This window comes from Scleropages formosus, chromosome 3 (genome assembly GCF_900964775.1).
Source record: "Scleropages formosus chromosome 3, fSclFor1.1, whole genome shotgun sequence".
NCBI classification, from domain to species: domain Eukaryota; kingdom Metazoa; phylum Chordata; class Actinopteri; order Osteoglossiformes; family Osteoglossidae; genus Scleropages; species Scleropages formosus.
This window is the reverse complement of record NC_041808.1, coordinates 28,901,537-28,928,399: the sequence shown is the minus strand read 5'-3', so window position 1 is coordinate 28,928,399 and position 26,863 is coordinate 28,901,537. Positions and strand designations below refer to the sequence as shown.

The 26,863-nt window shown below is 45.7% G+C and overlaps 2 protein-coding genes and 1 long non-coding RNA gene across 4 annotated transcripts; 2 read left to right on the top strand and 1 right to left on the bottom strand.

Annotated features, from left to right (window-relative positions):
* Positions 1-746: 746 nt before the first annotated feature.
* On the top strand, positions 747-4,165 carry LOC108925961 (peroxiredoxin-like). Of its 2 annotated transcripts, none has more exons than XM_018738352.2 (6): positions 747-840; positions 1,527-1,648; positions 1,907-2,060; positions 3,253-3,375; positions 3,570-3,700; positions 3,978-4,165. In XM_018738352.2, exons 2-6 carry the CDS (start codon positions 1,546-1,548, stop codon positions 4,061-4,063), a joined length of 597 nt encoding a protein of 198 aa, XP_018593868.1. In that variant the 5' UTR covers positions 747-840; positions 1,527-1,545; the 3' UTR covers positions 4,064-4,165. The 2 variants fall into 2 exon arrangements, with proteins under 2 accessions (XP_018593868.1, XP_029106527.1); XM_029250694.1 differs by having other exon boundaries at positions 752-844.
* A 4,017-nt stretch (positions 4,166-8,182) lies between these two features.
* Positions 8,183-9,730, bottom strand: LOC108925998 (transcription factor jun-B-like). The gene has a single exon (XM_029250443.1). The coding sequence runs from the start codon at positions 9,287-9,289 to the stop codon at positions 8,279-8,281; it is 1,011 nt and encodes a 336-aa protein (XP_029106276.1). The 5' UTR covers positions 9,290-9,730; the 3' UTR covers positions 8,183-8,278.
* A 161-nt stretch (positions 9,731-9,891) lies between these two features.
* Positions 9,892-26,553, top strand: LOC108926166 (uncharacterized). The gene is made up of 3 exons (XR_001965458.2): positions 9,892-9,966; positions 17,095-17,303; positions 22,706-26,553. It is a non-coding gene; the product is annotated as an uncharacterized LOC108926166 (long non-coding RNA).
* Positions 26,554-26,863: the final 310 nt, after the last annotated feature.

The following is a 26,863-nucleotide window of genomic DNA, read 5'->3' as shown; positions in this document are numbered from 1 at the left end:
TACGGTGGGGGGGGTGTGGTGGTGCAGCGGGCTTGGCCTGCGCCTGCTCTCTGGTGGGTCTGGGGTTCGAGTCCCGCTTGGGGTGCCTTGTGATGGACTGGCGTCCGGTCCTGGGTGCGTCCCCTCCCCCTCCAGCCTTGCGCCCCGTGTTGCCGGGTTAGGCTCCGGTTTGCCGCAACCCTGCTTGGGACAAGCCGTATCAGACAATGTATGTGTGTGTGTGAGTGTGTGTGTGTATCTGTCTATGGCACAGCTCAAATAAGTAGAGTAATAAAGTGTTGTCCATTTTGCTTTGAACAGGTCAAGAGACTGGAAATATAACAGATGAAAGGCAAACATTTTTCAAATGAAAAAAGAGAAAATTATTATAACAAAGTGCTTGCATTTTCCCAAGTGCTCGGTTGAAAACTGCATTTCTTTTACGGGCTTTTCCTTCTTCCTGTGGTGGAAATAAAAACAGAAAATTACCTTGTATAAAGATGGTTGTAGTCTCTGCAAAGGGTATTAAAGGTGTGCACTTAAAGTAAGCTTTAAGACTTTGTTCTTAATTTCACAGCAACACTCACCACAATGATAATATTTTAACAGCGGTCTGTGAGAAACAACCACATGATGCCATCGCTAATACTTGTTCATATTCCCGCCACACTTCCAACGGCTGTCCATCCTGTCTCGGTACCCGCGGCAGCGTCTGCCGCGTATTCTCGCGAGATTTGCAGTCGGTAATCTTGTGGGTCACAGCATGAGATCACGTGGCGCGGGCAGAAAATCGCAGAAGTTCTCTGTGTTGGCGGAGCTGCGTACCGTTTGTCCAAGTCCGCAACCTGACTTCGAGAGTTTGTAAGTGAGTTTTATTCGGTGGCCTTTTTTTTTTTATTAAATTCTTTTATTTAAAAAAATACTCTGTCTAAATTTCATGAGGTGTTATTTGGCAGGATTCGTCATTGGTCGTTTTTTTAAAAAAAAAAAAAAAAAAAAGACGTAGACTGCTGCTGCATCCCATTCCCTGGCTGCTCGCACCTGCACGCGGCAGACAAAAATGTCTGTGTAACTTGCCAGTAACGTTGGATTGTGTCGCTTATAATTTATACTAAGGTGCGGCCACGCAGAATTTCATGCGCAGGGGGCAGTCGCATTTATTTAATCCTGATCGTTGCATTAGAAAGGATAATTACTCGGTTCTTTAGCAGTATGATGCTATCCGTACTCCGTTTGGTCTTATCGAAAGCAATGAATTCCATGATATTATCAGATTCCTAAATTTTTTTTTTTTTTTAAAAAGCACAGCTGCTGGTGCCTTAAAAAAAAATCCCTGAAGGATCTCCCAGTGCGCTTGAGCTGTGGCTTTTTTTTAGTGTGTCGCTTGCAAGCTGAACAAAGAGCTCTTTGTGTTTCCCCCACTTGTGCTGTGTCATCCAAGCCCCTGAAAATGGAGACTGGCTCCTGTAAAATAAATGGAACAAGGAGGAGAGGAGGGGAGGGGGAAAAAAAAAAAAAAAAGCTTCTTTGTGAAATCATGTTGTTAGTTGCAGCAGCAGTAGGAGGATGTCTGCGGGCAACGCCAAGATCGGACAGCCGGCCCCGCAGTTCAAGGCCACGGCCGTGGTGGAAGGGCGCTTCCGAGAGCTCCAGCTGGCTGACTACAGAGGTGACTGTCTCTCGCTCAGGCTGTGTGACACGCCGTGTCCTCGGCCTCGTGACCTGGACACGGTAGGTCGTCGGGTCTCCGAACTCCTGCGGCTCAAGGTGAGCTTGGGGGGACGCGGCGTTCGGTCCTCCCGTTCGACTTCCGAGCAACGCGCGGGTTGCGTCCCTTTCCCGCTTCCGCCCCGTGGTCCGCTTTCAGGGGGCCCCTTTCTTTCTCCGGTCCGGTGGCTTTCGCTGACCTCGCCGCTGTGCCCCGCAGGGAAGTACGTCGTGCTGTTCTTCTACCCCCTGGACTTCACCTTCGTGTGCCCCACCGAGATCGTGGCTTTCAGCGACCGGGCGGAGGAGTTCCGCAGCGTCGGCTGCGAGGTCCTCGCCGCCTCCACCGACTCGCACTTCAGCCACCTGGCCTGGTGAGGCAGGACTCTGAGAAAAGTGACGGAACCCGAAGTCTTGTGTCGAATGCCGCTCGAAGCTTGTTTGAACTGGGTAGCGCTTTTCTCCAACACCACGTAAAAGTCAAGGTTAACAAGTAGCTTTGGACCCAAAGTCACAGGTTTGAATCCCTCCTCCAGCTGTAGTACCCTTGAGCGAGGTGGTCACCCTGAATTGCTGCAGTAAAACTGCCTAGCTGTATAAATGGGTGAATAATGTAATGAAGTACACACACACATGTTTTCTGAACCGCTTGTCCCATTTGGGGTTGCGGAGAGCCAGAACCTAACCTGGCAACATAGGGCGTAAGGCTGGAGGGGGAGGGGACACACCCAGGACGGAACGCCGGTCCATCACAAGGCACCCCAAGCAGGACTCGAACCCCAGACCCACCGGAGAGCAGGACCCAGTCCAACCCACTGCGGCACCGCACCCCCCTTGTAATAAAGTAACTTAAGGTATAAGTCGCTTTGGAGGAACACATCAGTTAAATGAGTAAATGTAAGTGCATTCAACAAAAAAGCTTCCCATTAAAACAGATCTCAGATACCAAAACAGACTGTTTTCCACTGTTTTGTTGGTCCACATTATTACAGTTGCAGTCTGTATAAGTGGCATTCAGGTATCAAATATGAAGATAGTGGTGAAATATCTAAAAGCTCTCAGGAGACTGGAAGAGAAATGGATCTGAATGCTGGAAGGAATTTGTTTTTTTTTTTTTTTTTGTTCTTCCTTTTTTTTTTGACCCTGTGGGTGGCACAAGCAGAGCACAGCTTTTCTGGGATGTGGGGATTCATCTGAATGCTGTCTAGTTCTGCAGCTGCTAATTGATAACCAGGTGTGATGTTTTATAAGCATCATAATTAATAAATCATATTGACAAAATAGCATATGAGAATAAGGCCCAAAAACAGCTTTTCCTCTGTGTTCAATTAGTATAAGAAGACTTTCTGATTAGTAACATTGTATCTTTACCTTTAATTTTGAGATACATGTCTTTATTGTATAAATTTCCTAATCTTTAAAAGAAAAAGCCATTCCAGATTTTAGTGACTGTTTACATGGTGTACTACCTGATCATGCTAATGTTTGCCTTAAAGCCCACTTTGTATTAGGGCAATGTTGTGGTTACCTTTTTCTGATGCTGACATTGCTACCATGCTCTGGCAGGATCAACACAGAGAGGAAACAGGGAGGTCTGGGCACCATGAACATTCCACTGATCGCTGACCTGACCAAGTCCATCAGCCAGGACTATGGGGTGCTGAAGGAGGATGAGGGAATTGCCTACCGGTATGTGCAACCACAGAGATTTAGACCCAAGCTAGTGCTGTGATTTTGGGATATTGTCAATAAATGGAGCTTCTATAGGTTTTTGCTGTGTTTTTTGTACTTCCATGTTTACCATCTCCTGGCACCACTCTACCTTTCTGTCTTCTGTCCTGCTTTTTTTTCCCCCCATGGCATCCTTATTTATTTTGGTTCAGGGGCCTGTTTGTAATTGATGACAAGGGCATACTGAGGCAGATCACCATCAACGACCTCCCAGTTGGGCGTTCCGTGGATGAGACGCTGCGATTGGTGCAGGCCTTCCAGCACACTGACAAATTTGGTGAAGGTAAGAGGGCAGAAACAGAACAGTGGGGTTGTTTTGTCGCGGGTCTGCAGGAGAACCTTTCTCAGACATAGCAGACTCCAAAACTTTTTTTGTAAAAAAAAAAAAAAACTTTTAAAGCATCTCAAGTTTTGCTGAGGGAGCTACTGCCACAGCACTAAATAATCCAGTTGCGTAGTCTGGAATGAAGAAATTTAAATTGTAGAATGTGCTGTTCTGCATGTTGAGGTCCTGCTGGTCTTGCAGGGTGAATAACTAAACGGCTCCTCTCTCTGTATAGTATGTCCTGCAGGCTGGAAGCCAGGGAGTGACACAATCATTCCTGATGTGCAGAAGAGCAAGGAATTCTTTGCCAAACAGGACTGAAGAACCACAGCTCTGAGCCTGAGCACTGTGTCTGGAAAAACTACTTTAACACTTGCTGTTACAATGTTATTTTGTATGCTGGCAGTAAAAACTGTGAGCCACTTCCTGCTGAGTTTTTGAGTGTTTACTTCTTTAAGCACTACTGCTAATGATTGTCTTGGTGTTTGAGGAACCCTGTTCCTCAAATAAGTTAACCGTCTCAGAATGCTCATCTCTGCTTAAAATGTGAATATCTAGTTTTTGTACTGACCAGCGAGTGATGTACCTTTCCTACGGTGTGATTCCATTGAAAGTGACAGCGACTATGATTTCGGTTTTTGAGACGAGAAATAAATTCTAAGGTTGCTTTTCGGGGTGTGTGTTCTGCTGACTGAGTTTACAGTTTGAATTTCTAGTGTTGACTACCCTTTGCACATAGGATTGCAGTGTTTATCCGTTCCACACAGAATTATTATAACAGTACAGAATATTGTCTTAGTTAAACTTAACTGTGGCTGTTTCTAAAACTTGCCACTAGATGGCGATATGCCCCATGGCTACGTAATAAGGTCGATCCTAAAAGATCTGGTAACTACCTGTAACTATGAAGTTAAAACCATGCTGAATTAATGCATTTTATAGTTTTGTAGGTTGTCAGAAAATGTATTGCAAGACTAACAAAATTAGGTTGGTTTGCATTTATGGTTAGAAGCCATATCATACTAAATATGGTGATTACTTCATATTTTAGTAAGCAGTACATTTTTTTAACGAAAATGGAATACAAAATGCTCTATACATTAGTAGAAAGTGACTCCAAAAGAATCTGCTTTTAGCATAATTGTTAAATTATTTTCTCAGTCCTATTGATGATATCTAATTTTTTAGCTTTTTTTTATGCATTTTTTCTATTTCTGGGTCTATTAATGACTTCACTACTCAATTATTAAATAATAATCTAATCTAGAGTCTGTCCAGTTATCTATTTAATTTACAATTTTAAAAGATGAATCACCCTGACATTGATCTATGCGTAGGCAGTTCAGAAGAAGTTTGCATAATATTATTTGAATCAGGGTAATCTTTTCTTTCTGCATATCACTCCTGTACTGTGTAGGCTTTAACGTTGCACATAACATTGCAGGAACTTCCTTTGGGTAAAAGATTCGACTAAATGATTAAATATAAATTGCTCTTTGAAAACAAAATGATGTCTCTGTTGAAGTTGTTATGCAATGGTTAAGATGTTGTGAAAGGGCTTCAGCATGATTGCTTTATGTAACTGTGGGTGGGCTACCCATTTTGCTGGACTATAGATGGTGTGTGGGGGTGTGGGTGGGGGTGAAACAAGGACCAGCAGGAGAGGAATAAGGAAAATACAAACACCTCACGTTCAAATGTCATCATTAATGTCACATGGTCTTTTCCATGTGGGCTGACTGCGTGCGTATGTCACTTTTCTGAGGTTCCGTCAGGATTTTGAGGTGCTACATTTGTTCCATCAGCTTGTGGAACATTTTATGTTGACCAGCTATCATGTGGGTGTGTTCAGTTAAAGTGGGCACAGAAACATTGAAGAGCATATTTGACAAGAAAGAAGTGGTGGCTTTATTGTTGGAGATGAATAATAACAGGGATGTGCCACGGCCCTTGTCTCCAGTTTAAAACATTGCCGTAAATTGTAGCACTTGAACTAATTTTTCCAGATAATCAGTTTACACTTTTTTGTACTGGAGACATCCGAATAGCTACGGTATATTGGAATAAAGATCACATTTCAATATTTTGTAAAGACTTCAACACTGAGTATTTGTTTGTGCGATGAAAAGGAAACGGAAAAGTGCTGGCAAGAGAAAAAATATCAGAAAAAGTGTCGATGGAACAAAAAAATACACCTTCCTCCTGATTTCTCTCCAAAACAGACCAGAAGTGAGAACACGTGTACAAACCACTTTTCAGATGCTCTTTTGAAGTGGTTTCTTCTTTCATTTCCATGCCACGTGTAGAAGTGCTACAGCTCACAGGTGAGAGTCAGGCCCTGAGCCGCTGCACAGGGACACACACTTCCTCCCTGACTGGACTACACATGGGGGGTGTGTGGTGGTGCAGCAGGTTTGGCTGGGCCCTGCTCTGTGGTGGGTGTGGGGTTCAAATCCTGCTGGGGGTGCCTTGTGATGGAGTGGCATCCCGTCCCGGGTGTGTCCCCTCTCCCTCCAGCCTTACGCCCTGCATTGCACTTCTTGGGACAAGGAATTTCAGACAATGTGTCTGTGTGTGGACTACATGTGTGCGGGCTACATGTGTGCAGCAAGCGGCTGGACATGCTTCCAGACAGTTCCAGGAGGAAAATGCATATGCAAAGCGAATTAATCTGGCACAGCATCACAGGCCCCAATCAGTCCAATGAACGCATCTTTCTTGAACATTCCTGAGAGCACAGTACATTACAGAGGAAGGGAGTAATTTGGAGGTAACATAAACCGAGTGATTTATGTTTACGCGAGGAAGACGGTCGCTCTTTCTTGCGGCGTCCAGTTCGAAGTGATGCGCGTTCTTGCAGCGTGACTCGGCCCAGGATGTGTGTCCAGAATTGCCGTGCCGGCGGATGCGCGCGCGCGCGTGCGCGTGCCAGAACCCCGCTCTTGCCCTGCCCTGCCCTGCCCTGCCCTGTCGGCCGCGAACACCCCCGGCATTCCTCAGGCGAATGTCACTTTCCTCTGTGCTCCCCGGTATGTGATGAATACCAAGGCCCTCGTTATAGCTACACATAAACTAAAACGGCTGCTCTGCCGCCATTTGTGTCACGGTCCCAATGTGGGGAACAGATGTGTTAGAGCCGGAACTCCCGCCTCTTCGGCCTGTTCACCGCACGGAGCTGCTCTAAATGTACCATAATTTATTAACCTACGCACTGCTCGGGTCCTGTTTCAGGTTCGGCAGGAAACCGCTAATGGTTGTTTTACAAACAAACAAAACAGTTATATGTGGTGTGAAAAACACTGGCACCGCTCACTCACTTAGTATTAGCATTCAAGTACATACATCTTCTTTCAGCCGTTGTGAATAATAATGGTGTTTTAATGCCAGGCGGCGTAATATTTGTATCTAACACATTACATTTTCTAAGAATATTTAAGTTCATTGGGTATTGGGTGCATCTGTGGTTTTTATAACTTTCTGCTTAGCTGCTTTTCGGTTGTTTTGGGGAAAATCGAACACACAAACAGCTGTGTACAACTTGGGAAAATCCCCATTCCTTTTCAGTATGTTTCCAGCCTTCGTATTGCTTATTTACTAGCAAGAAATGAAAGAAAACACATTCAACAGCTTGTTGACCGGCAATTTGGGAGGGGGTTTCCGGAAAGTTAACCTCCTTCTGACGTCTGCGGTACCAAAATTGACCATATATGGTCATGTTCCTATACGTCATAGGAAAAGACCCCGACGCTCACGAGGATCCGACCTAAAGGCGTCAAAAACTACCTGTACAAATGTACATATGGATAAGGGGGGGGTGCACGTCTGTAACAACTTTCCACCTACGCTAATCATTATTTGAGCTGTTGTACGAGTTAATGACCTTTTACGTTAAACAAAATTAAGTTACCATCGAAGTATATGACTAAATCCCCACCATTCATACGTCTCGTCACTGAAATTTAAAAACCCACAAACAGTCGTTTTAAAAGGAGCTTTTACTTAAATATTACGTACACAAAAACTGTAAACAATTGACACCATGAAGATTTTGTCGGGATCAACCTGACACTGACAGCATAATTTACATGGGTTTTTTTGGAATGATGCACTGGAGTGGAGGAAAACACCAGGAGTACTTAAAATCTACTTCCCCACACCCATTCCCAAAACAAAACACAGTAATGAGAAATGGAAAACGTGTTCTATACATTGAGCACAACAAATGTTCAGTCACTCAGATGTTTCTCCACGTCTCGACTAGTTTAACTATAAACATAAAAAAGTTTCTATAGTCAGAACCAGTAGTCCAGCGCTGCCGAAGTCATATTACGAAGAAAAAAAAAAAAAACGCGCGCGCGCACACACGCGCGCGCACACACACACACACACACACACACACACACACACACACACACACACACACACACACACACACACACACACACACACACACACACACACACACACAAAACAATATACATTTAAAGCAATCTTCCAGTGTTTACACTTTAAAGTTCATTCGCACGTTCCCGCCGTTTAAAAGGACTCCATCTTGCTGGTTAACATGAGCTGACAGCCGCTGCTCACGTGTGTCATGACTTTCTGTTTGAGCTGAGCCACCTGCTCGCGCAGCACCGACGCGGTGCTCGAAAGACCCGCATTGTCCGACTTGAGCACCTTCACTTTGTCCTCGAGGCGCGCGATGCGCTCCAGCTTGCGCCGCCGACACTTGGTGGCCGCCAGGCGGTTCCTCTGCCTCTTGCGCTCCGCCTTGATGCGCTCCTGATCCTCCATGTCGATGGGCGACAGGGGCGGAGAGCTGTCGCTGTTGTGCATGTCGGGCACCGTCTGCGGCTCTTCTTTGAGGGCGACGAGCCGCTGCGCGTGCAGTCCGGCGCCGGCCAGCGCGTGCTGGAAGTGGTGCGACGCGTGCGTCGTGGCGCTCGGTTGCTGCTGCTGCTGCTGCTGGTGCTGTTGCTGCTGCTGCGGCGGCAGGTAGCTGATGGTGGCTGTCGGGTAGCCGGATGCGGACGTGAGGTTAGTGCTGGACGAGTACGCGTTGAGCGTCGTGTAAACCGGCGGCTCGGGCTGCAGGGAGGAGCCGAAGACGGGGGCCGCGGCCGTGCACGTCGTCACGCCGCCGGCTCCAATGGACACGTTGGGCGGGGGCATGTGGTTCATCTTGTGCAGCTCGTCCAGAGCTTTGACGAAACCGTCCGCGAAGCCCTCCTGCTCCTCCGTGATGCCCCGGTTGTAGAAGTACTGGCCAGGGGTGGGCGTGGTGGTAATAACGCCGTTGCTGTTCTGGATGATCAGCCGCTCCAGCTCGGGAGAAGCGAGCTTCAGCGAGCCCACGTCTTGACTGGCCGCCTGGTAGAAGTCGGTCTCGACTCTCAGCTGGGACTTGAGGTTCCGATACGGTTCGGCCGAATTCAGACCCATATGCTGCTTATGGACCTTGAAGTCGTGCAAGGAAGTGTCAGAGTGGCTGTAAGCCGAGATAAACGACTCGTCATGGTAAAACGGCTGCTCCATTTTAGTAAACATATAACCTTCAGGCACAGTCGGACTGTTCTGGGCGCAAAAGAGCGATACTTCAGTATCGTTTGAAACACACTGGAAACAAAGCAAATGCAGAAGATTAACAGCAGCGGTTTGCCTGAGGTCCCGGAGCCGCAGTGCCTCTTTACAGTCTCATTAGATCAAAGTGCAGCTGCAGTTTTTAGGAAATGAAGATGTCCATGGATCTCATTTTAATATACGAACCGAGGAAAACATCCATGAAAAGGGAAAAAAAATAATCGAAGTTATCTCGTTGAATTCAGATGAATCGATGCCTTTTTTCCTGCCAGCTGTAAAGTAAAAAAAAAAATACAGAAAATCTCCTGATTTCTTCTGTACTGGAGATTGCCTTGAAGGAACGTAGGTACTCTTGGGATGCGCCCGGCAACAAGCGAGTTTCACCCGGCTGCGCTCAAGTGCATCTAGCGTCCACGAGCCGGTGTTTGTCTCACATGCCGTTATATATATATGCTAACAGACACGCGTTGCCAAAACAGCTGTCTCTGATTGGTCAAAAAAAAATGACATCACAAACTCCCCGCCTTCTAACCTTCCTCCCACCGCAGCGCCAAACGTCAGGTCGGCGGTGGCGTCACTGCCAGGAACTCCGGTGGCTGTAAACAAGTCTAAAGGCACGGAGACAGAGAGCGATACTGTCTCGGGTAATAATGGTTTAATTTATTTTTCAAGTATGCAGTGGCAACGTTCGCGTACGCCTTTTCGCCCGCATGATTTTTCACGAGTCTACAAATCGAGGTGCCGCTCAACTAGAAATTTTAAGATGCAAATCTGTCATCAGCCGCGAGCGCGGGGGCGTCAAATCAAATGGCACCCGCGTTATTAAATCGAATCGAATCAATGTCACTCAGTTTTTACTTAACATTCGTGCATTGCTTTGCATTTATTGGGCAGTTTCACCGACCAGAAATAAAAATCACACAGTACATGTGATGTATTTTTGGAGCGCACCAGCAATGCGGGGCAAGAGAGAGAAGAGCGGTGTGGACTGTTTCCTCCCTTGAAAGACCTAAATAATCATGACGATATAATTATTAAAATATTACCTGGAATTATCAGGGTAAAGACCCAGCAGCCCTACCTTTGTTACACTATCCCTCGGCCTTTGCGATGTTCATCGATTTTGTGCTGATGAGTAGCGATACACACACAGTATTTATTTTACCAGAGAGCATGATAATTTCACTCTGTCCAGAAGTTCGCGCAGCTACTGCGATGAGAAGGCAATTTCCTTATTCATATCTCACAGCCGTGATTTAAAAAATTGCCACCGCGCATTCGTTGTGGTCCCCCACAGAAATGTATTCCCGACCAAGGCAAGCGTGCTTCTTGACCTGCGCTGCGGTCCCTAGACAAGTGTAGTGCAGGCTAGCTTTGAGGCACTAACTCGAAAGTTAAAATAAAAATATTAATTTGCTGTTGCAATGTAAGTCATACCTCTGTATGATGTAGTCAACTCTGAGTTGAATAACTGAGGCAAGTATGTCCTCTGACCTTATTATGAGCACTTTGTAGGAGGGCATCCTTGGCTTTCGTCAGATTCTTAAAGACATCCTTTTTTTTGTCCTTAGAACCTCTGACCCTGACCCAAAAAAAATAAAAAAAAAAATAAAGGTCAGTTCAATTCTCGATACCACAGAGCTTCCTGGTTTTGACGCTTCTCCTTGTTTTTTGGTGCGCCAAAGTAACCTTTCACAGAGCTGGACTGTATTCTCGAGTGTGTATCACTCCGCTTCCCACATTTATTAACCAGCAGATTCCCTTGCCCGTGTTGCTGAAGAGCTTGGGACTCTTAATGTCATGCATGTATGTAAATTTAGTTTGAAGGTGAACCCAAAGTTCACATTAATCATCTCTGTTTTTTGCAGATGTTGACCGGCAGGACCTTACAGTTCTTAGTGTGGGGAGCCCAGTGAGTCAGTTCCTCGAAAGACTTGATTGGCGTAGATAAACAGGATTCGGCTAAATAAAGGTGTGAAAGAAAGTTGAGGAAACTCGAGTGAAACTCAGTGCAAGGGTGTAGTATCCTGTTTGTAGCTACAAACGTTGAAGATTAGGGTTAGCACAACAGAGAAGTCTGAAAGGTGACGGAGGGCACTGGACCTGACTGATTGGTCCTGGTTTTGTACAGTTTCATGACAGCCTCTTCCCGCTGAAGTCAGAGCAGAAAGGTGTCAATGTTTTCATCGTTAGTCCTCTACGCACTCTGGGAATTACAGAGTACCCTTTGCATGAGTCCTTGCAGAGGTTTCAGTGTGAGCACGTAACACACAGTTGCCAAAGTGAGACCTGGGGAGAGGGAAAACACTGTATGATCATCGAAAAATCTGAGAACCCACACTTCCAGTAAACTGACCTGTGCTGAAATAAAGCCCGGGCTTTAAACTTTAGAGGGCGTAGTAGGGAAAAAAATATTGTTACGTTCTTTTTTTTTTTTTTTTTTTTTTTTTTTTGCCAAAAAAGCTGCAGATTTTTCGCAGATCACACTTGTTGCTAGGATACGCTGCAGGGCCCGTTTTGCAAAATGTAGTGAGAGCCACTGCAAAGCCGTCTAAAACGATAGCTTATAACAACATCATGCAGGGTTCAGCCGTCTTCTCATTCTTACATATTCATTAACTAATGGCACATTCATTTTATATGTCCGGAGCAGCATTTTTCATTTGACCTCCCCATAGATTAGCATCCCTCTGACATTTGTAATAATGTTCATACGTTACACAGTAGTGTAACATCACCACACATTAGTTACAGTTATATTTGCCTGCTTTCCTCATGTTTCCTAGTATATATTCTTAGCCTAACTGCAAAACCAGCTGAGCTCGTCCAGTGTGTCACTTCTTAGCACTTTTCACATGAATATTAATCTGATGTATATTTATTTAGAGGGGGTGCGGTGGCGCAGTGGGTTGGACCATGGTCCTGCTCTCCGGTGGGTCTGGGGTTCAAGTCCCGCTTGGGGTGCCTTGCGACGGACTGGTGTCCCGTCCTGGGTGTGTCCCCTCCCCCTCCGGCCTTACGCCCTGTGTTACCGGGTTAGGCTCCGGTTCCCCGTGACCCCGTATGGGACAAGTGGTTCTGAAAATGTGTGTGTGTGTGTGTGTATATTTATTTACTATATTAAATTTTGCATGATTGAGCGTTTTTGCTATCCTTAGATGGACTGGTGTTCTGTTCAGGGTTTACCCCCTTAGCCTTATGATCAGTGCCTCCAGGATAGGCTTTGGATCACCACGACACAGCTCAGGACAAGCAATTGTTGAAACTGAATTGAATTGTTAACTATGTAGGCATTTTTCATAGTGGTTGAATGTCTTCAACTCAGGAAGGGGAAGTTAGTTGTAGAGTCACTGCTTATTTCAGGTTTAAAGATACATACTTGTATATGAATGTAATTCATTACCATCTGTTGACATCTGTTTTTAACGTCTTCCCAGGGTCAGATAGACTATCGTGGTTAAGGTAATGAACTAACTGTTTCACCAGTAGGTTTCTTGTCCCAGTGAGATCTTTGATGTTGAATGACCGTTTTCACTGAGCCGTTGGTCCACTATCCTAATCTCTATCCTAAATATCGTAATCCGTATTGTGATCGGGAAGAGTCGACACTGACTCAAAGGCACTTAACAACAGCAACGCAGATATTCACCCGTACGGCAGTTAACTCAAAAGCTGCTGTAGATGAAAGCATCTGTTCCATTACATCGAAATTAACATGTCAACTAAATGTAAGCATAACTGGTTTGTGTGAAAGATGCAACAATTAATCAGATTCCCACATTAATACTTATAAAGCTGGATGGCCTCTGTTTTATGATCTGGTGACTCTTGCGGCCATCAGATAGGTGCTATTTTTTCAGAAGTGTTTGTGTAAGGACCCAACATTTCCGAAGCAACTCTCTGTGCTGAAAATGCATTTGATGGCTTTATGTCAACTTTAAAAGGCGTGCTTTTCACAAAGTCCTCTCTCGTCCTATCTGTGTGGTTTTTTGGCTTTCGACTTCGACGTCACAGAAAGAGCTTGACGCCTGTAATACTTCTCAGCGGGGTCCGGTGTGGTGGGTGTTTACTGTTACACTCATGGTGGCGAGTGGGCCGGCCGCCAGCGCTGCCATGGGCTTCCGCAACAGCAATAAATTATCTTCAGATAAGGGCGCACTGCGTTTTTGTGTGGGGGGGGGACCAGAAAGAGGTCCATTCCACTGTCGATACATGATGGTGTACCAGTGGGTCTCTTTTGCTAGTTACCATTCCTGCTTTTACAGTGCCAAATGAATAGGTTGTTTCTACAGTGGCTTCCCTGGAGTTTTTGCATAACCCACGGCAATCTGAATATATTACCATCTGGCACTCACTATTCAGAAGATTACCTGAATTCACCTCCAATGTAGCTCCTTTGTACAGAAATTGAAGGTGTTATTTAGAGTTAGGCGATGATCTGGTTTCCTTGGCAGTTGTGTTCCAGGGGCAGCGGCCAAAAAACCGAGTGTAACCAAACCTTTCTCCGTGGTTTAGGAAGGTCAAGCCTGAGGGTTGAAGTCATTTACAGTAAGAGAAAGTGTATCATTTGCGTGTGGGTGTGTGTGCGTGTGCATGTGTGTGTCTGTCTGTTTTGCTGATGTAGCAACAGCTGTGTCAGTTTCAGGTTTGTCACATTTACTGTCCTCACCTTTATACAGTCAGTAAGTAAAGGCTGTAAATCAAAATACTAATTTCTGTGTGATGCTCAATAATACCGTATAATGGTGCCATCAGAAAAGTCAGCTTTTTCATCTTTTGGCTGCATCCTCGGGTCTGATATCAAATGTGGAACAGGCGACTTGTATTATATGTCAAAACCACAGGGGATTTGATTAACATAAATTGCTTCAGTGTGTTATTCATGTGCATTCAACACCATCAGCTTATTCTGATCAAAATTTTCCATTACTTCAGACAGTGTTTCTTCAGTGATAGTCTCCACAGCAGCTGTGGCCTTTGCCTTCAGTTCAACTGCCAATGAACTCATAAACAATTATGTGTTCTAACACAAATCCCTTGAAGTCAGATTAATACCTCCATACTTAAATAGTTTAATGCACAGTCTGCTAATGTAAAACAGGTTTGACAAAGGGAGAGGAACATTTACGATGATGATGATGATGATTAATAATAATAATAATAATAATAATAATAATAATAACTTTCAGCCTTAAACCTAATAACCTTAAAGCAGCTTCTCAAAATGCATTACAGAAAAAAGAAATATTCTTCATACAGGGTACAGTAATAAAACAATAATGCACGAAAGACAAGAAAATGAAGATCGGTATAATAAAAAATTACAAGACAAACAAAAGGCACCAAAATATGAAGAGAACAAAATAGTTAAAACAAATTATGAGAGGAGGAGACAAATGTATTGTTTGAAGGGAGTTCTAAATAAGTAAGTCTTGAGCCTCAGTTTATGGGTGCTTACAGAATGCAGGAAAGTTTGCGGAACATGGAAGAACCGAGAATGAGATAAACGAAAATTGTGAGGGCCGGAGTAGACGGCAAGAAGGTCGGAGAGGTACAGAGGTGCTGAGCTTTATGATACTGAATAAGCGTGAGGATTTTGGATTTTGTCAGCTCGAAACCTTACAGGAAGACAGTATAGGGGCTTTAATGAAGACCCCCTTGCACTGGACTTGGTCTGGATTCCAGCTGCTGAATTCGGAACGTATTGGTGCTTATTTAAGGTGAGGAGAGCGTTGCAGTAATGAATTAAAGAGAAGATGGATGTGTTAACCAGCTTTTCAGTAACAGAAACATGTGGATCAAAAGCGAGGCCAGGGTCAAATAGTATTCCTAGGGGTTTTAATTCAGATCAAGATGGAAGTACTGTGCCATTTATGCATACGAGTTCAGAACTTTCTCCGCATTAGTGATGGGTGTTGCGACGAAGCATGTCCTCGGTCTCCTCGAAGTTCAGACGGGGAACGCCAGCCTTCACATCTGTAACTTCAGAAGTGAAATTATTCAGAGGAACGTTGAAGCAGAGGGGAGTGACATACGAGTTGAACCAAGCACAATATTCAAAACTCCAAAGACTTTTTAAAGATTGCAAAGGAAAACGTCTCAGCTAAGAATATGAAAGGCAGGGCTGTGGTCTAGAAAAATTTAAATTGAAATAGAATGAGAATCTTGAGCTGTCAATAGATCATTAGTAAGTTTTTCTAATGCAGTTTCTGTATTGCATAGTTTTCTGAAGCCACGCTGGAAACTAGACTGGATTTTTGTAATGTGTGTAATATAATGTTTTTTTATTTTTTTTTAAAACTTTATTACTTATTTTTTTGCTGAAACCACATCCTTTTTGTCTGACAGGTATTTTAGGTCTGAATTTAGGTTTATTTTAAAGACAGATCTGTAAAAAGCTTTAAGTATCTTACATTCAGAATTCTTTTGCCACAGTCAAACATTTTCTATGTTCTATATCTTCATGCCTTCCTACCGTCATCAGTCTTATTTTTGAATTTACATTAATATAAATGCCTAATAGTCTTGGCTTTGTGCTGTCCTTCCTTAAGTGGGTTGAACATCAGGCCAGTTTTGCAAGGGTGGTGACTCACCCCAGGAACGGGCAAGTCCACGCTTCTGGGAGGTCGAAGCCTCCAGACAAGTACTAGAGACTTTCAGCTGACCTTCAAACTCCTCGTTTCTTTCTGGTCAGCAGAACTTAAAGAGTGAATGCTGGGGGTGGGGTGTGTGGGGAGGGTGCTCTGATGACAAATGAAGTTGGGCTCAAGTGTCTTTGTCAGTGGGGCTCAGTTCAAGAGGCCACTTACAGCCTTCTGAACCATCACCCGACCGAACCGTTGAACTTCTTCGACACAATGAGGGCTTTTATGTTTTTTTGTTTAATGCGGGGGTTTGCACAGCTATAAATAAGCTGATCCGCAATTAAAGGAGTCATCCTCATGTGAGTTTATTGTTAAATGGGGCCATTTTTGCTGCCTAGGGATTGCTCACTGCATCTTCATTGTGGATGTAATGAGAGGTTTTTGAGGAGCTGCGATGTGTTTTCATGGATGGACGATGGTGGACGCTGGGTTGATTTTCCTTTGTCCATCTCCATGAAAAGTCACACCGTTGCAGCCGTGCCGATTCCGAGTGAGCTCTGCGACAGATAGTGCCGGTGTTCCCAGGAATCAGAACTCCATCTTTCCCATGTATGAGGCTGTGGAAATTCTGTCTGCCCACGTACACTTCCCTGGTCATTGGATCAGCATGGCCAGACAAGGGAGATGTTTGTATGTATACAGAAATGCACTACAACTTCCTAACTGGTCTGAGAGCTGGTGAAATCAGCGTCTGCCTGGTCGAGTCAAAATATCCTTTCCCTGTAACATGATAAGAAAACTTCTCTTTGTTTCTGTATTAGACATGCCTGTTTCAACAAAGGCTTTCTATTCTAAAGGGTTCCTTGGATCTCTGGTTGCATTTTTTTTTATTTTTCTCAACAGTATTACCTTCCTCTGTCGGAGTTTTCTCTTTTGTCATTTTTCCTTTAAATCCCGCAAGCACCTTAAGTATTATACATTTTCAGTGGATGCGAGACTGCTTCCCTTTGATTTCATCATGCAAAACGGTATTTTTATTTAATTTTCAAACATAAATTCGGCAGTGTCCCCACCCCCGCACGCAGGCCCTGTTCCATTTAAGGCACGCAGGTCGTAGAGGCGATACTTGACATTTTTCAGCGCAAGAAGCTGATGTGGGATGACATGTTGATGTGTCTGTGTTTGCAGAGAAGCGGCCATGAAAGCGGACAGACAAGTGGTGGAAGAAGGGAAGGAATAAAAAGGGAAGGAAGCAGAGCACCTGGGGTGAAATCAGCCACGGGTTCCAACGGAGAGCGCCAGTGGCCGTGCTTGTGGCTGCCCTCTTAAACCCGCTTGATGACCATTAGCACACGTTGGCCCACATGACAGCTGAACTTGGAGCCTTTGGCCTAAGGGTAAGTGGTTGGGGAGGGCAACGGGGTTAGGGGTAAAGGGTATGTGAGACATCTGGATTGGGAAGTGCATTACCGAGGAGTACAATGCGAAACATATTGTCCGTCTGAAAAACTTGCTTGACAATCAGAAAAAAATGCTCAGCAGGGTTGCTTTTGGAGGTGGATGAACAATTTTTTAAATTGGCACTGCTTCGCTTGAAATGTGCTGCGGTAAGGTCTGAGCTGGGTAAACTTTTCAGCTTGTGTCCACATATTCTCTCACCCTTGGTCAGAACCTTGCAGCACAAAACAGATCTTTGGCATTTCTTCAGCAAATATAGTGTTGTTTACGTGAAATTTCTCGAAAGAAGATTAGGGCATTGTTTAGTTTATCACAATAAATCTGTTAACGCTTTATGTTTGGGGCATTCCAGATTAACTGAAAAAGAATCAGATTGATTTGCGCAGATTTTCTCTCAGTCATCGTAACTATTATATCCAAATGTTAGCGGTGAGGTCGTGCATCGTGAATCAAATGCCATATTTTTCTCGTCTTCCTCTGGGATGCCTTCTGCCATTCTGAAGGCCTCCCTCGGAAGAGGACAAGACAAGTTGGACCCCAGAGCTCAGTCATCTCTTTGGCCCATTCAGCAGCCGTCACAGCCCCTTGTTCGTTTCTCTTGACATGGAGCCTTCTGGCCTTGCCTGACCACATGCTTAGCACTGGACATCGCAGCTAATGGAGCAAGGCAAATGTCCCGCTCGCCTTTTCTTCCTGCACGCCGAAGGTCTGTCGGACCTCGAATATGGGGTCCTCAGGAGCTGTGAGTCAGGTATCTGGACATTCACAGTGGTGGCCTCCTGGGGGGCACATCTCATCATCGGGCGATCGGAGATTTCGGAGCACTTTGCTAATCGACCGTGGGCACGGGGCCACTTTGTTGAGGGCTCTGGCACGACGAGTGCCATCTTCTTTTGTTTCAGTCTGCCTGCCTCTGCCCTGCTTCTTCTCCCTGTTCCGTCCATTCATTATCCTTCGCCCTCTGGGACACTTTGTGTGTGTAATTGCTTTAATGAATGTGCTCCTAATCAACTGGCATCCACTTAGGAGCCCCCTGGCACAAGGAAACCTTTAACGCGGACAGGAAACTGCTGGAGCGCAAGAACTCGGCATTGAAAAAACACTGTCTGTAGATTCCCCCTCCCTCATTGGTATGTGTGTGTTACATTTATGCGTGTGTGCGTGTGTGTGCGTGTGCGTGTGTGTGTGTGTGTGTCCCCTGAGATGGAATGGCTTGAAATGGCTAATCAATGTCCAGTATCATTTGGGATTTTGATCTTAAGGTTTTGATGTTTTGCTGCCCGAGAGTCTGATCTAAGACGTTTTTTGGTGAACTGGGCAGTTCTGATGTGTTGCTACACTGAGTGTATCCTGCAAATGTTCATGTGGACAGTTTGTTATCAGTGTGTTTCTTTGCTTATAAGTCAAAAAAAGTCATTTGATCATACAAGACTGTTTTCATTTTAATCCTTATGGCATTCATAAAACGGGTAATGTAATAAAATGAATCATACGGGCAGCAAATAATTTTCCCCTTTAAATACTTGCTGACAGTCACACATTTTCAAAGCACAAGCTTTGTCATTTACCGATTTCACTATAAACCACATTGCATAAATTAAACAAAGTCCCTAAAAACCTAACATTTCGTCATGTCTCAGTGCCGTAAAAACAGTCAGCAAGTTCTGAAAATTCGTCTTTTGTCAGCAGGCTACATTCGTATTTTTATTGCCTCCTCTTAATTTACTCCTGAACGTAGGTAGGTGCGGAAAGCAGGAGCAGCAGAAGGTCACGGGTCGCAGGTGGTCACACTCTTACAGCGGGGCACCGATGCTCTCCTGGGAAGGTTGAGGTGTTGATCTTTTGGACCGAACTTGACGAAAATGACAAAAATGCTGACATCTGCATTTGACATGTATTGCAATCTGTTGGAACTGCACTTTTTTTCAGAAATGACGATAGTCTAAAAGCAGAAACACCCAGTGACGGGGTCTCAGAGGCTGTTCCCAGTGAGCATGTCCCCTGTTTGATTCTGTGGAAGGAAACACTTGGTTGACAGGTTACATCCACAGCTCTTCTTTGAGATAAAGAGCACGATAGAGCTCACTGTGGTGTATGCATTACCAACCATGAATTTCACAAAGAAAGTAATGTTTGCTTAAATATTTAAACGACAGCTGGGTGGCACAGTGACTGTGAGTAGTGCCGATGCCTCACACCTCCTGGGATGCGGATTTACGTGTGGATTCGAATCCGGCTCACTGTATGGAGATCACGCACATCTCCTTAGAATCTGAACGGCTGTTTTACTTTTCTGGTGAAATTTCGAAACCTGGGTTTTCTCGTGATCCTACTTGTTTTGTTGGTCTTTTCACTGTCTAATGACATGTCTTCTTCTTCTTATACCTTCCTCCCCTCCTGGGGCATAGGCCACCAACAAGGGTTCTCCAGACGTCCTTAAGAGCTGAGATGTCATGAAGTTTCCTTGTTGGCGTTTCTGTAGCTGGCAAGGTTTTCATGGTGTGGGATAGCTAGCCCCACGCCCAACCCGCCTCCTTTCTCAGCCAGGGTTGAGACCGCCCATGGTGGAGTTCCAAAGACAGTGGTTTCAGGTGAATTGATCACTCTGAATTTCCCATAGTGTGTGTGTTTGCAAGTCTGTAATTGCCCTGCAACGCACTAGTGTCCCATCCAGGGTGAGCCTCACCTTGGGCCCTTGTCTTCTGGGATAAGCTGTGGACCACAGCAACCTTATGCTGGATGAGCAATTTCTGAAAATGAATTGATGAATGGATAAATGCCAGTGTTGTATTTGCCTAAATTTTAACCACCAGCAGCTGCTGTTGAGAAGACCACTTTTAGCTGAAAATGGAACACGTAGAACTTGAAATATTCCTAACAGAATGTAGTGGCCACCGTGTGTTCGCCAGTGTAGAGGATTTATCGTACTGACAGGGCTGTTGATGCAAGATTTATTGTCCCTTTATTCGCTGACACCACTGATACAGGTGACAGTGATCCCGGTCAACGTCGAAGTTTAAATGCATATAAATACAACGTCTTGCTGTTATTTGGTTAATTGTGTTTCTTTTCGCAAAGACGCGCGCAATTTTTGACCAAGTCAGGAAAATGAAAGAGACACGCGATGGCTTCCGGGAAAATGACCGCTCTGAACGGTCCGTAAGTCATCTTTTGAGAAAGCAGGCCCCGGTCGTGCGGAATATGCGCTTGTGTGGGTGGTCTGTTCTCGTGGCATTTCAGCGGCGGCACGCGCTATGGCCCCTCCGCACCGTTTCCCACCTTTTCTTCTACGCCTGCAGTTCCCCAGTCGTATATCTTCCCCAGCCACCCCTCCGATGACACAGGCTGGCTCCGCAGCGGCTCGCATCGCCGCTAAACCACACCCAAACCCAACGCGTACACGTGTAAAGTTCTGGCATCAGGCTTGCGGCCGGGCGCCAGGGAAACAGAAACTGCAAGGCCATTTGCGATTGTGATATGTATGTTAGAAAAAAATCCCCAGCCAACTGAGCTGTGACAGATTCACTCGCACATACACACACGCAGACGCACGCATGCCATTTTGTTCCGCGTAAGGGATGCTGAATCGCTGCTCGATTCGTCACGGTCGGAGGAACCTTAAGGTCCGGTTTGTAAGGGAATGGACCGTGCTTTGTGACATTTGCTGAAGTCCTGACTAATATTTTCAAAGCCCGTCATTACGTCTACATTTAAATTATACTCATTCGGCGGACGCTCGTCTCCAAAGCGACGTGCATCTCGGAGAAAAGTGCAGCGAGTGCGTTGCAGCGACACGGCGAACGCCCTCCCTGCTTTTGAGGTGCATGTTGATAATTATTGTTTTAAATGTTTGCTAATTTTTACGGTGACATTTTTACGTAATATTTTTTCCCCCGCTCGTTCATCAATGACTCTTTTACCTGTTCGCCCCGTTTGTGTCTACGTGTGACTCCCTACCATCTACAGGATGACTGAGTAGCAGCACGACCGCGATTGTTAGTCACCGCCCAGCTCGGCCGCAACTGTTGCCACAGCGCTCTGAGAACAACGGGCACCTTTCACGTTCCAGAAAGTTGCACCCAGGGGGGAAGAAGTGGTTAGGCGTCTCTCAAGCAGACCACAAGTACACTCAGATCTCTCTAGAATCTGAGTGGCTATATTACTTTTCTGGCGAAATTCGAAATCTTGGTTTTCTCATGATTGCGCTCGCTTCGTTGGTGTCGTTCTTGTTATTTTCATTCCGTTCGTTACTCGCAGTCACGTCCGTCCAGTGCTGTTGCCGCGCTGAGCCGAGCGAGGCAAGAATGTTTGTCGAAAAGTACGGCTGCGCGCCGCTCGCTGAGCCTTGGAGATCGGTCGCAGCATGTCTTCCTTTACTCCTGTGCTACTTTATGCCTTGCAAGTGCGAAAAAATCACTCTCTTCGCATAAGCTCCTCTATGAGTACGGGCATACAGACGTAAAGAACTACGTTTTGCACCGAAGGTCTGCTGCGTCAGACATGCCGCAGCATTTATAGCACCGAAAGGGGGGAGGGAGGGTTACGGTCTTCCTGTGGTAAATAAGTGTGTCAATCTACGTCATTGTCAATGAATCTGTGCGTGCATGTGTCTCGCTTCGCAGTAGCGGTGATATCAATAGGTACAGTAATGGTCCACGCAAATATTTTATTCACGTAATTTTTCCGAGGAGGCACGGCGGCTCAGCGGGTTTGGCTGGGTCCTGCTCTCCGGTGGGTCTGAGGTTCGAGTCCTGCTTGGAGTTCCTTGCGATGGACCGGCGTCCCGTCCTGGGTGTCCCCAGCCTTGCGCCCTGTGTCGCTGGGTTAGGCTCCGGTTTGCTACAACCCTGCTCGGAACAAGCGGTTTCAGATAGTGTGTGTGTGTGTGTGTGTGCGCGTGTGTGTGATTTTCCCCTATAGTTGTAGGCAGTGGTGGCTGCAGACACATCCTGGTTCATACTCTGGGCCACACCACTGAATCCGTTCCCCTCAAACACATGTAAAGGCATTCCTGGTTGATGATATGCAGTGGTGGCCTGCAGTGATCGGGGGGGGCACAAAGTGGTGGCAGGAAAGGAAGAGAGGTGACAGCAGGGACTTCTGTCTTGGGTGGATGCAAAGAATGGGCAGGAAGGGCAACAGGATGGCAGGGGGAGGGGCTAGGCACACATGAGAAGTGGAGGTCAACAATCACACACACGAGGCCCTGGCGTAGCAGACACAGTCGACGGAGGAAGAGGATGAGGAATGACCGTGTCTAGTTAATGTTGCTGCGTGTGTGTGTGTGTGTGTGTGTGTGTGTTTATGTATGGGCCAACAGCGCTTTCCTTCTTCTTGGCAGCGCCGTGCAGTGCTGCGAGGGACGCCCTGGGTGTTCTAGGGCGGTTGTGGACAAAGAAAAGAGAACAGAAACTCTTATTGGAGCTGACAAGGGCTCTCCCTCCCGGGCACCGGCGGCACCCTAACAGCCTGGATCCAGTAGAACAAGGCAGCGCACCGTGGTGATGCAACCATCTCGCACCCCCCTCCTCTCCCCCTACCAACCTTCTTCTCCGGTTTGATATGGTCTGTTGAGAACCCTGCTTTGAGAATTGCTTGACTGGCTTTGAAGTTCATCTCCCTCCCTCTCTCTCGCTCACTCTTCCTTTCTTCATCTTGATCTGTTTTATCATTTGATATTTAGGATCAAATGTAAAAAGAACCAGAAGCACAAACTCAAGTGAATCCCCTTTCCCACCCACACTGTGCTCAGCCTGGCTTTTTGGAAAAAGGAAACTTAGTAAAAAAGAAACTGTTTTACGTTGCTCTCCCACGTTCCACCAAGCCTCGCAGGTGTGATTGACCTTGTTTGTGTTTATGGAGGTCGACGCCGTCTTGAAGACCTCTTCTAAGTTTCTTGTGCTTTTTTGTTGAAATGTGGGTGGCAGGTTGCATAATGGTTAAGGTGCTGGACTTGCGATCAGAAGTTCAAGTCCACGTAGTGAGTGCTGCTGCTGTACCCTTGACTACTGCTAAAAGACGACTCAAGACAGCATTACCCCAGTAGTGCTCGGTGTTCCATTTCAGCTACTCTTGGCACCACTGAATCCAAACACACACCCATAGCTGTTAGTGACATTTTCTATATAAATGCCTTTTAATGAGATCTAGCCTAGTTTTTTTATTGATACAAGATGGTCGTGGCCCACACTGCACTGTTCGCAAAGGTTGTTTGCCATCGGCCTTTCTTTCGTTCGGCCTTGCCAACCGGATTCGTGGCAGCGTGGACAGATGCTCGACTTCTGCCGTTTCTCTTAGGCAACGTTGTCTCTCTTCTTTTCCGAAGGCTGAAACGCGGCCGTTGCCGCGCTCCTTGCCACCGAAGCATCTACGAAATGCGAACAGCGGCAGTTATATCTCCTCCTGCATCCCCGCTGCCTATTAATACCAGAATCAAGGTGCAGCCTACTCAGTTATAAACAATGTGGGGACTGCTGTGTGTTGGTGTGCCTGCGTGCGTGCGTGCGTGCGTGCGTGCGTGCGTGCGTGCGTGTGTGTGTGTGTGAATAGGTGGATTTGAACAGTTCACATGCCAGTCACGTATATGTAGCGCCCACATGCCTCTCAGACACACTCCAGGGTTTACATCTTGACACCCCATCACTTACGTTCCTTCGGCCACTTCCTGCGCTTGCAGCTGCCAAGAGTTACGCAACGCTCGTAATGCCGCACCTTCTACGTCCGTGGATACCGTTCGCTGTCTCGTCGTGTTTGTCCGCAGACCCAGTGAATTTTGCAAATCTTTTAACATTTCCGAATGACCGGAAATATTGCGGCTGATTTAAAATTGCTCCAATTTCCCATACCCAAAGAACACAGTACATTACATGGCATTGCAATGTGAAATATTATAGATTACTGTTTAATCTTGCCTTTTTTGAAGGATGTATACATGAGAAATATGGAAATAATACTTTGTCATAAGCACAGATAACTGATAACGAAGGAAATTAGAAGAGACGGTCGACCGTTAACGTCATTCTGATGTTGGAAGCTGATAATATCGACACCTGTTGTTCGACAGCAGTGAGGTTGCTTATCCCATTTTTGAAACCTTTTTCTGTAATGTTGGCATTTTATTGAGAATAATTTGCATCCTCCTCTTTCCAAACTTCTTGAAAAGCCAGACAGAAAAACAGGAAGCAGCTGTCGCCAGGGAAACGGGCCGAGCGATCTGCGGAGAAGCGTGGGAGAGATTGCGAGGTAAGAAAAAAAAAAGGGCTGGAATAAAGGCCACTTGGGGTGGGATTTTTTTTTTTTTTCTCTCTTTTTACCCATTTGATTTAGGCAGGAAAACAGGGATATTGGTGCCTGCGTGTGCCTAGGAATAGCCGGGCTGACGCAGGCTAACAGACGAGCCGCTCATCCCTGGCAGCGCGTGTGCTCCCTCGCCCTCACCCTTTCTCATTCCTTTCCTCCCTTATCGCAATCTGTCCCTTCACTCCCTCGGCTTCCTTCCTCCAGCCCCATTCTCCCTCTCCCCAAGAGGCTCAGATGTCGCTGTTGGCCCCAGACCCAGCACATTTGCGCCGTCAGTCCGCAGTTTTTCGCTTTCTGAAGAACAGCACCACTTGGTTACTCAGCTGGCCTCCTGTCATAATTCTTCCTCGTGAATTTACAAAAAAAAAAAAAAAAAACTTTGCGTCTTTACCTGCATCTCCGAATGCTTGTGTTCGACTCTGTTGGATGTTCATCTGCCACGGAAACAGTGGATATTACAGCGGAAAAGGGCACAGAGCTGAAACGTGAAGGTCTCTAGTCATAGGAGTGGCCTACAGTGCCTCTGTAGTGCTTTTCAGCTGTATTTGAACAGTAAAAATACCTCTTAGCATTATCTGCCTAGTATTGTGTGAAAATGTGGCTGTACAGGGATGTATGAATGATAAGGGTGGTGTCCAGATCAGCATGACGTGCTGGCAGTGAGCGCTCCCTGCTAGAGTTCCCGTTATTCACCACGTCTTCAAAGTTGATCAGTTTGGACCTCTGCCCCACTGGCCGCCACGCTAACTGAATCCGGCTGCAAAAGATCCTCTTGACCACGTGCCTGGAAAAACGAACGGAAAAACAAAACTCCACGGAGCCCCTCACACCCAAAGATATGACATGTGACACCTGGGTGTGTTCGTGGAACACGCAGCAAGGAACTTCGTAACGCTACGCTGTGTACAAACATTAGTGGAATGTGTTGTTAATACTTCACGGGGGGTTTTCACAGATATTTTTTTTTTCTTTAAAATTTGCTTAATAAGATCTTTTATCTGCAGCAGTATACGTCTGTATATATACAGTATGTGTCTATATATATATATATATTTTGTTTAGCTGTATGCCATGTACTGATCATTGATCATAATTTGTTGCTTAGTTTTGATGCTCTTATATCCAAAGTTTATAGAGCTGGATATTTTTCCGGAGCGATTCGGGGTAATTGCCTAGCGTACAGTAGGGGAAGCGAGTTATAACTGAAAAGGGGAGCAGCTCATAGCGTAATAGAGCCACTGCCAGCTGTAAAGTGCAGGTAAATGAATAAATGTAACAGGTAAATTATCTTAACTGCTACACTGCCTGCTACTTTTATACTTGAGTATGTCATATATAAATTTTGAAAATATAATACAGTGGATCCCTGACGTGAACTTTCAGGTAACAAGCTTTTTGGCGTCACAAACTTTTTTTGAGACATATCCAGTACTTTTTTCTTTTTCCTAAAGAGAGCACCGTATCGTTTCGAATCGTGCGTCAACGTATCGTCCGATCTCAAACAGTAAGCCCTGCCTTCAGTTTTTCAAAAAAGTGGGGAAGCGAACAGAAGGCGAATGAACCGTAACTGATCCCGTACCTTCTGCATTTCCCAGTTGGTGCTGCATGTCCATCATCCTGCACCTCCAGGATAAGCTGGAACTCATGTTGTTATTTCAAATTCTCACAATTACGCTTGGTTTCTGATTATTGCACTTGTATTGGTATTACTGAATTTTGCGTAAATTGCGGGGTACAGTCCTTCATCGCGCTTTGTTATTTACAGCGTGCCTTGAACGCTCCTACCAAGGGACTGAAAACGCCCAGGCATGTGCACGAGCTGCCCCGGCTCACGAGAGGGAGGGACTGCGAGAGAGAGAGAGAGAGAGAGAGAGAGAGAGAGAGAGAGAGAGAGAGAGAGAGAGAGAGAGAGAGAGAGAGAGAGAGAGAGAGAGAGAGAAAACTGGTCTGCTATGTCACTCACTGTGTGCCTGTCCAGAAAATCTCCACTGCTGCCTCCCACCCTGCAGAGCTGTCCAGGTTACTGACACTAACACTACATTTATTCATTTTGCTGACGATCTTCTCCAAAGCAGCACGGAACTCAAGAGTAAACACAAATGCATTTCAACAACAGACAGAGAGATAGATACACATTCAGATGCGTAATTCTCGAAGTGCAGTCGCTTAGTCCGGCGGCACCGCTTCTGCCGCCGCATTA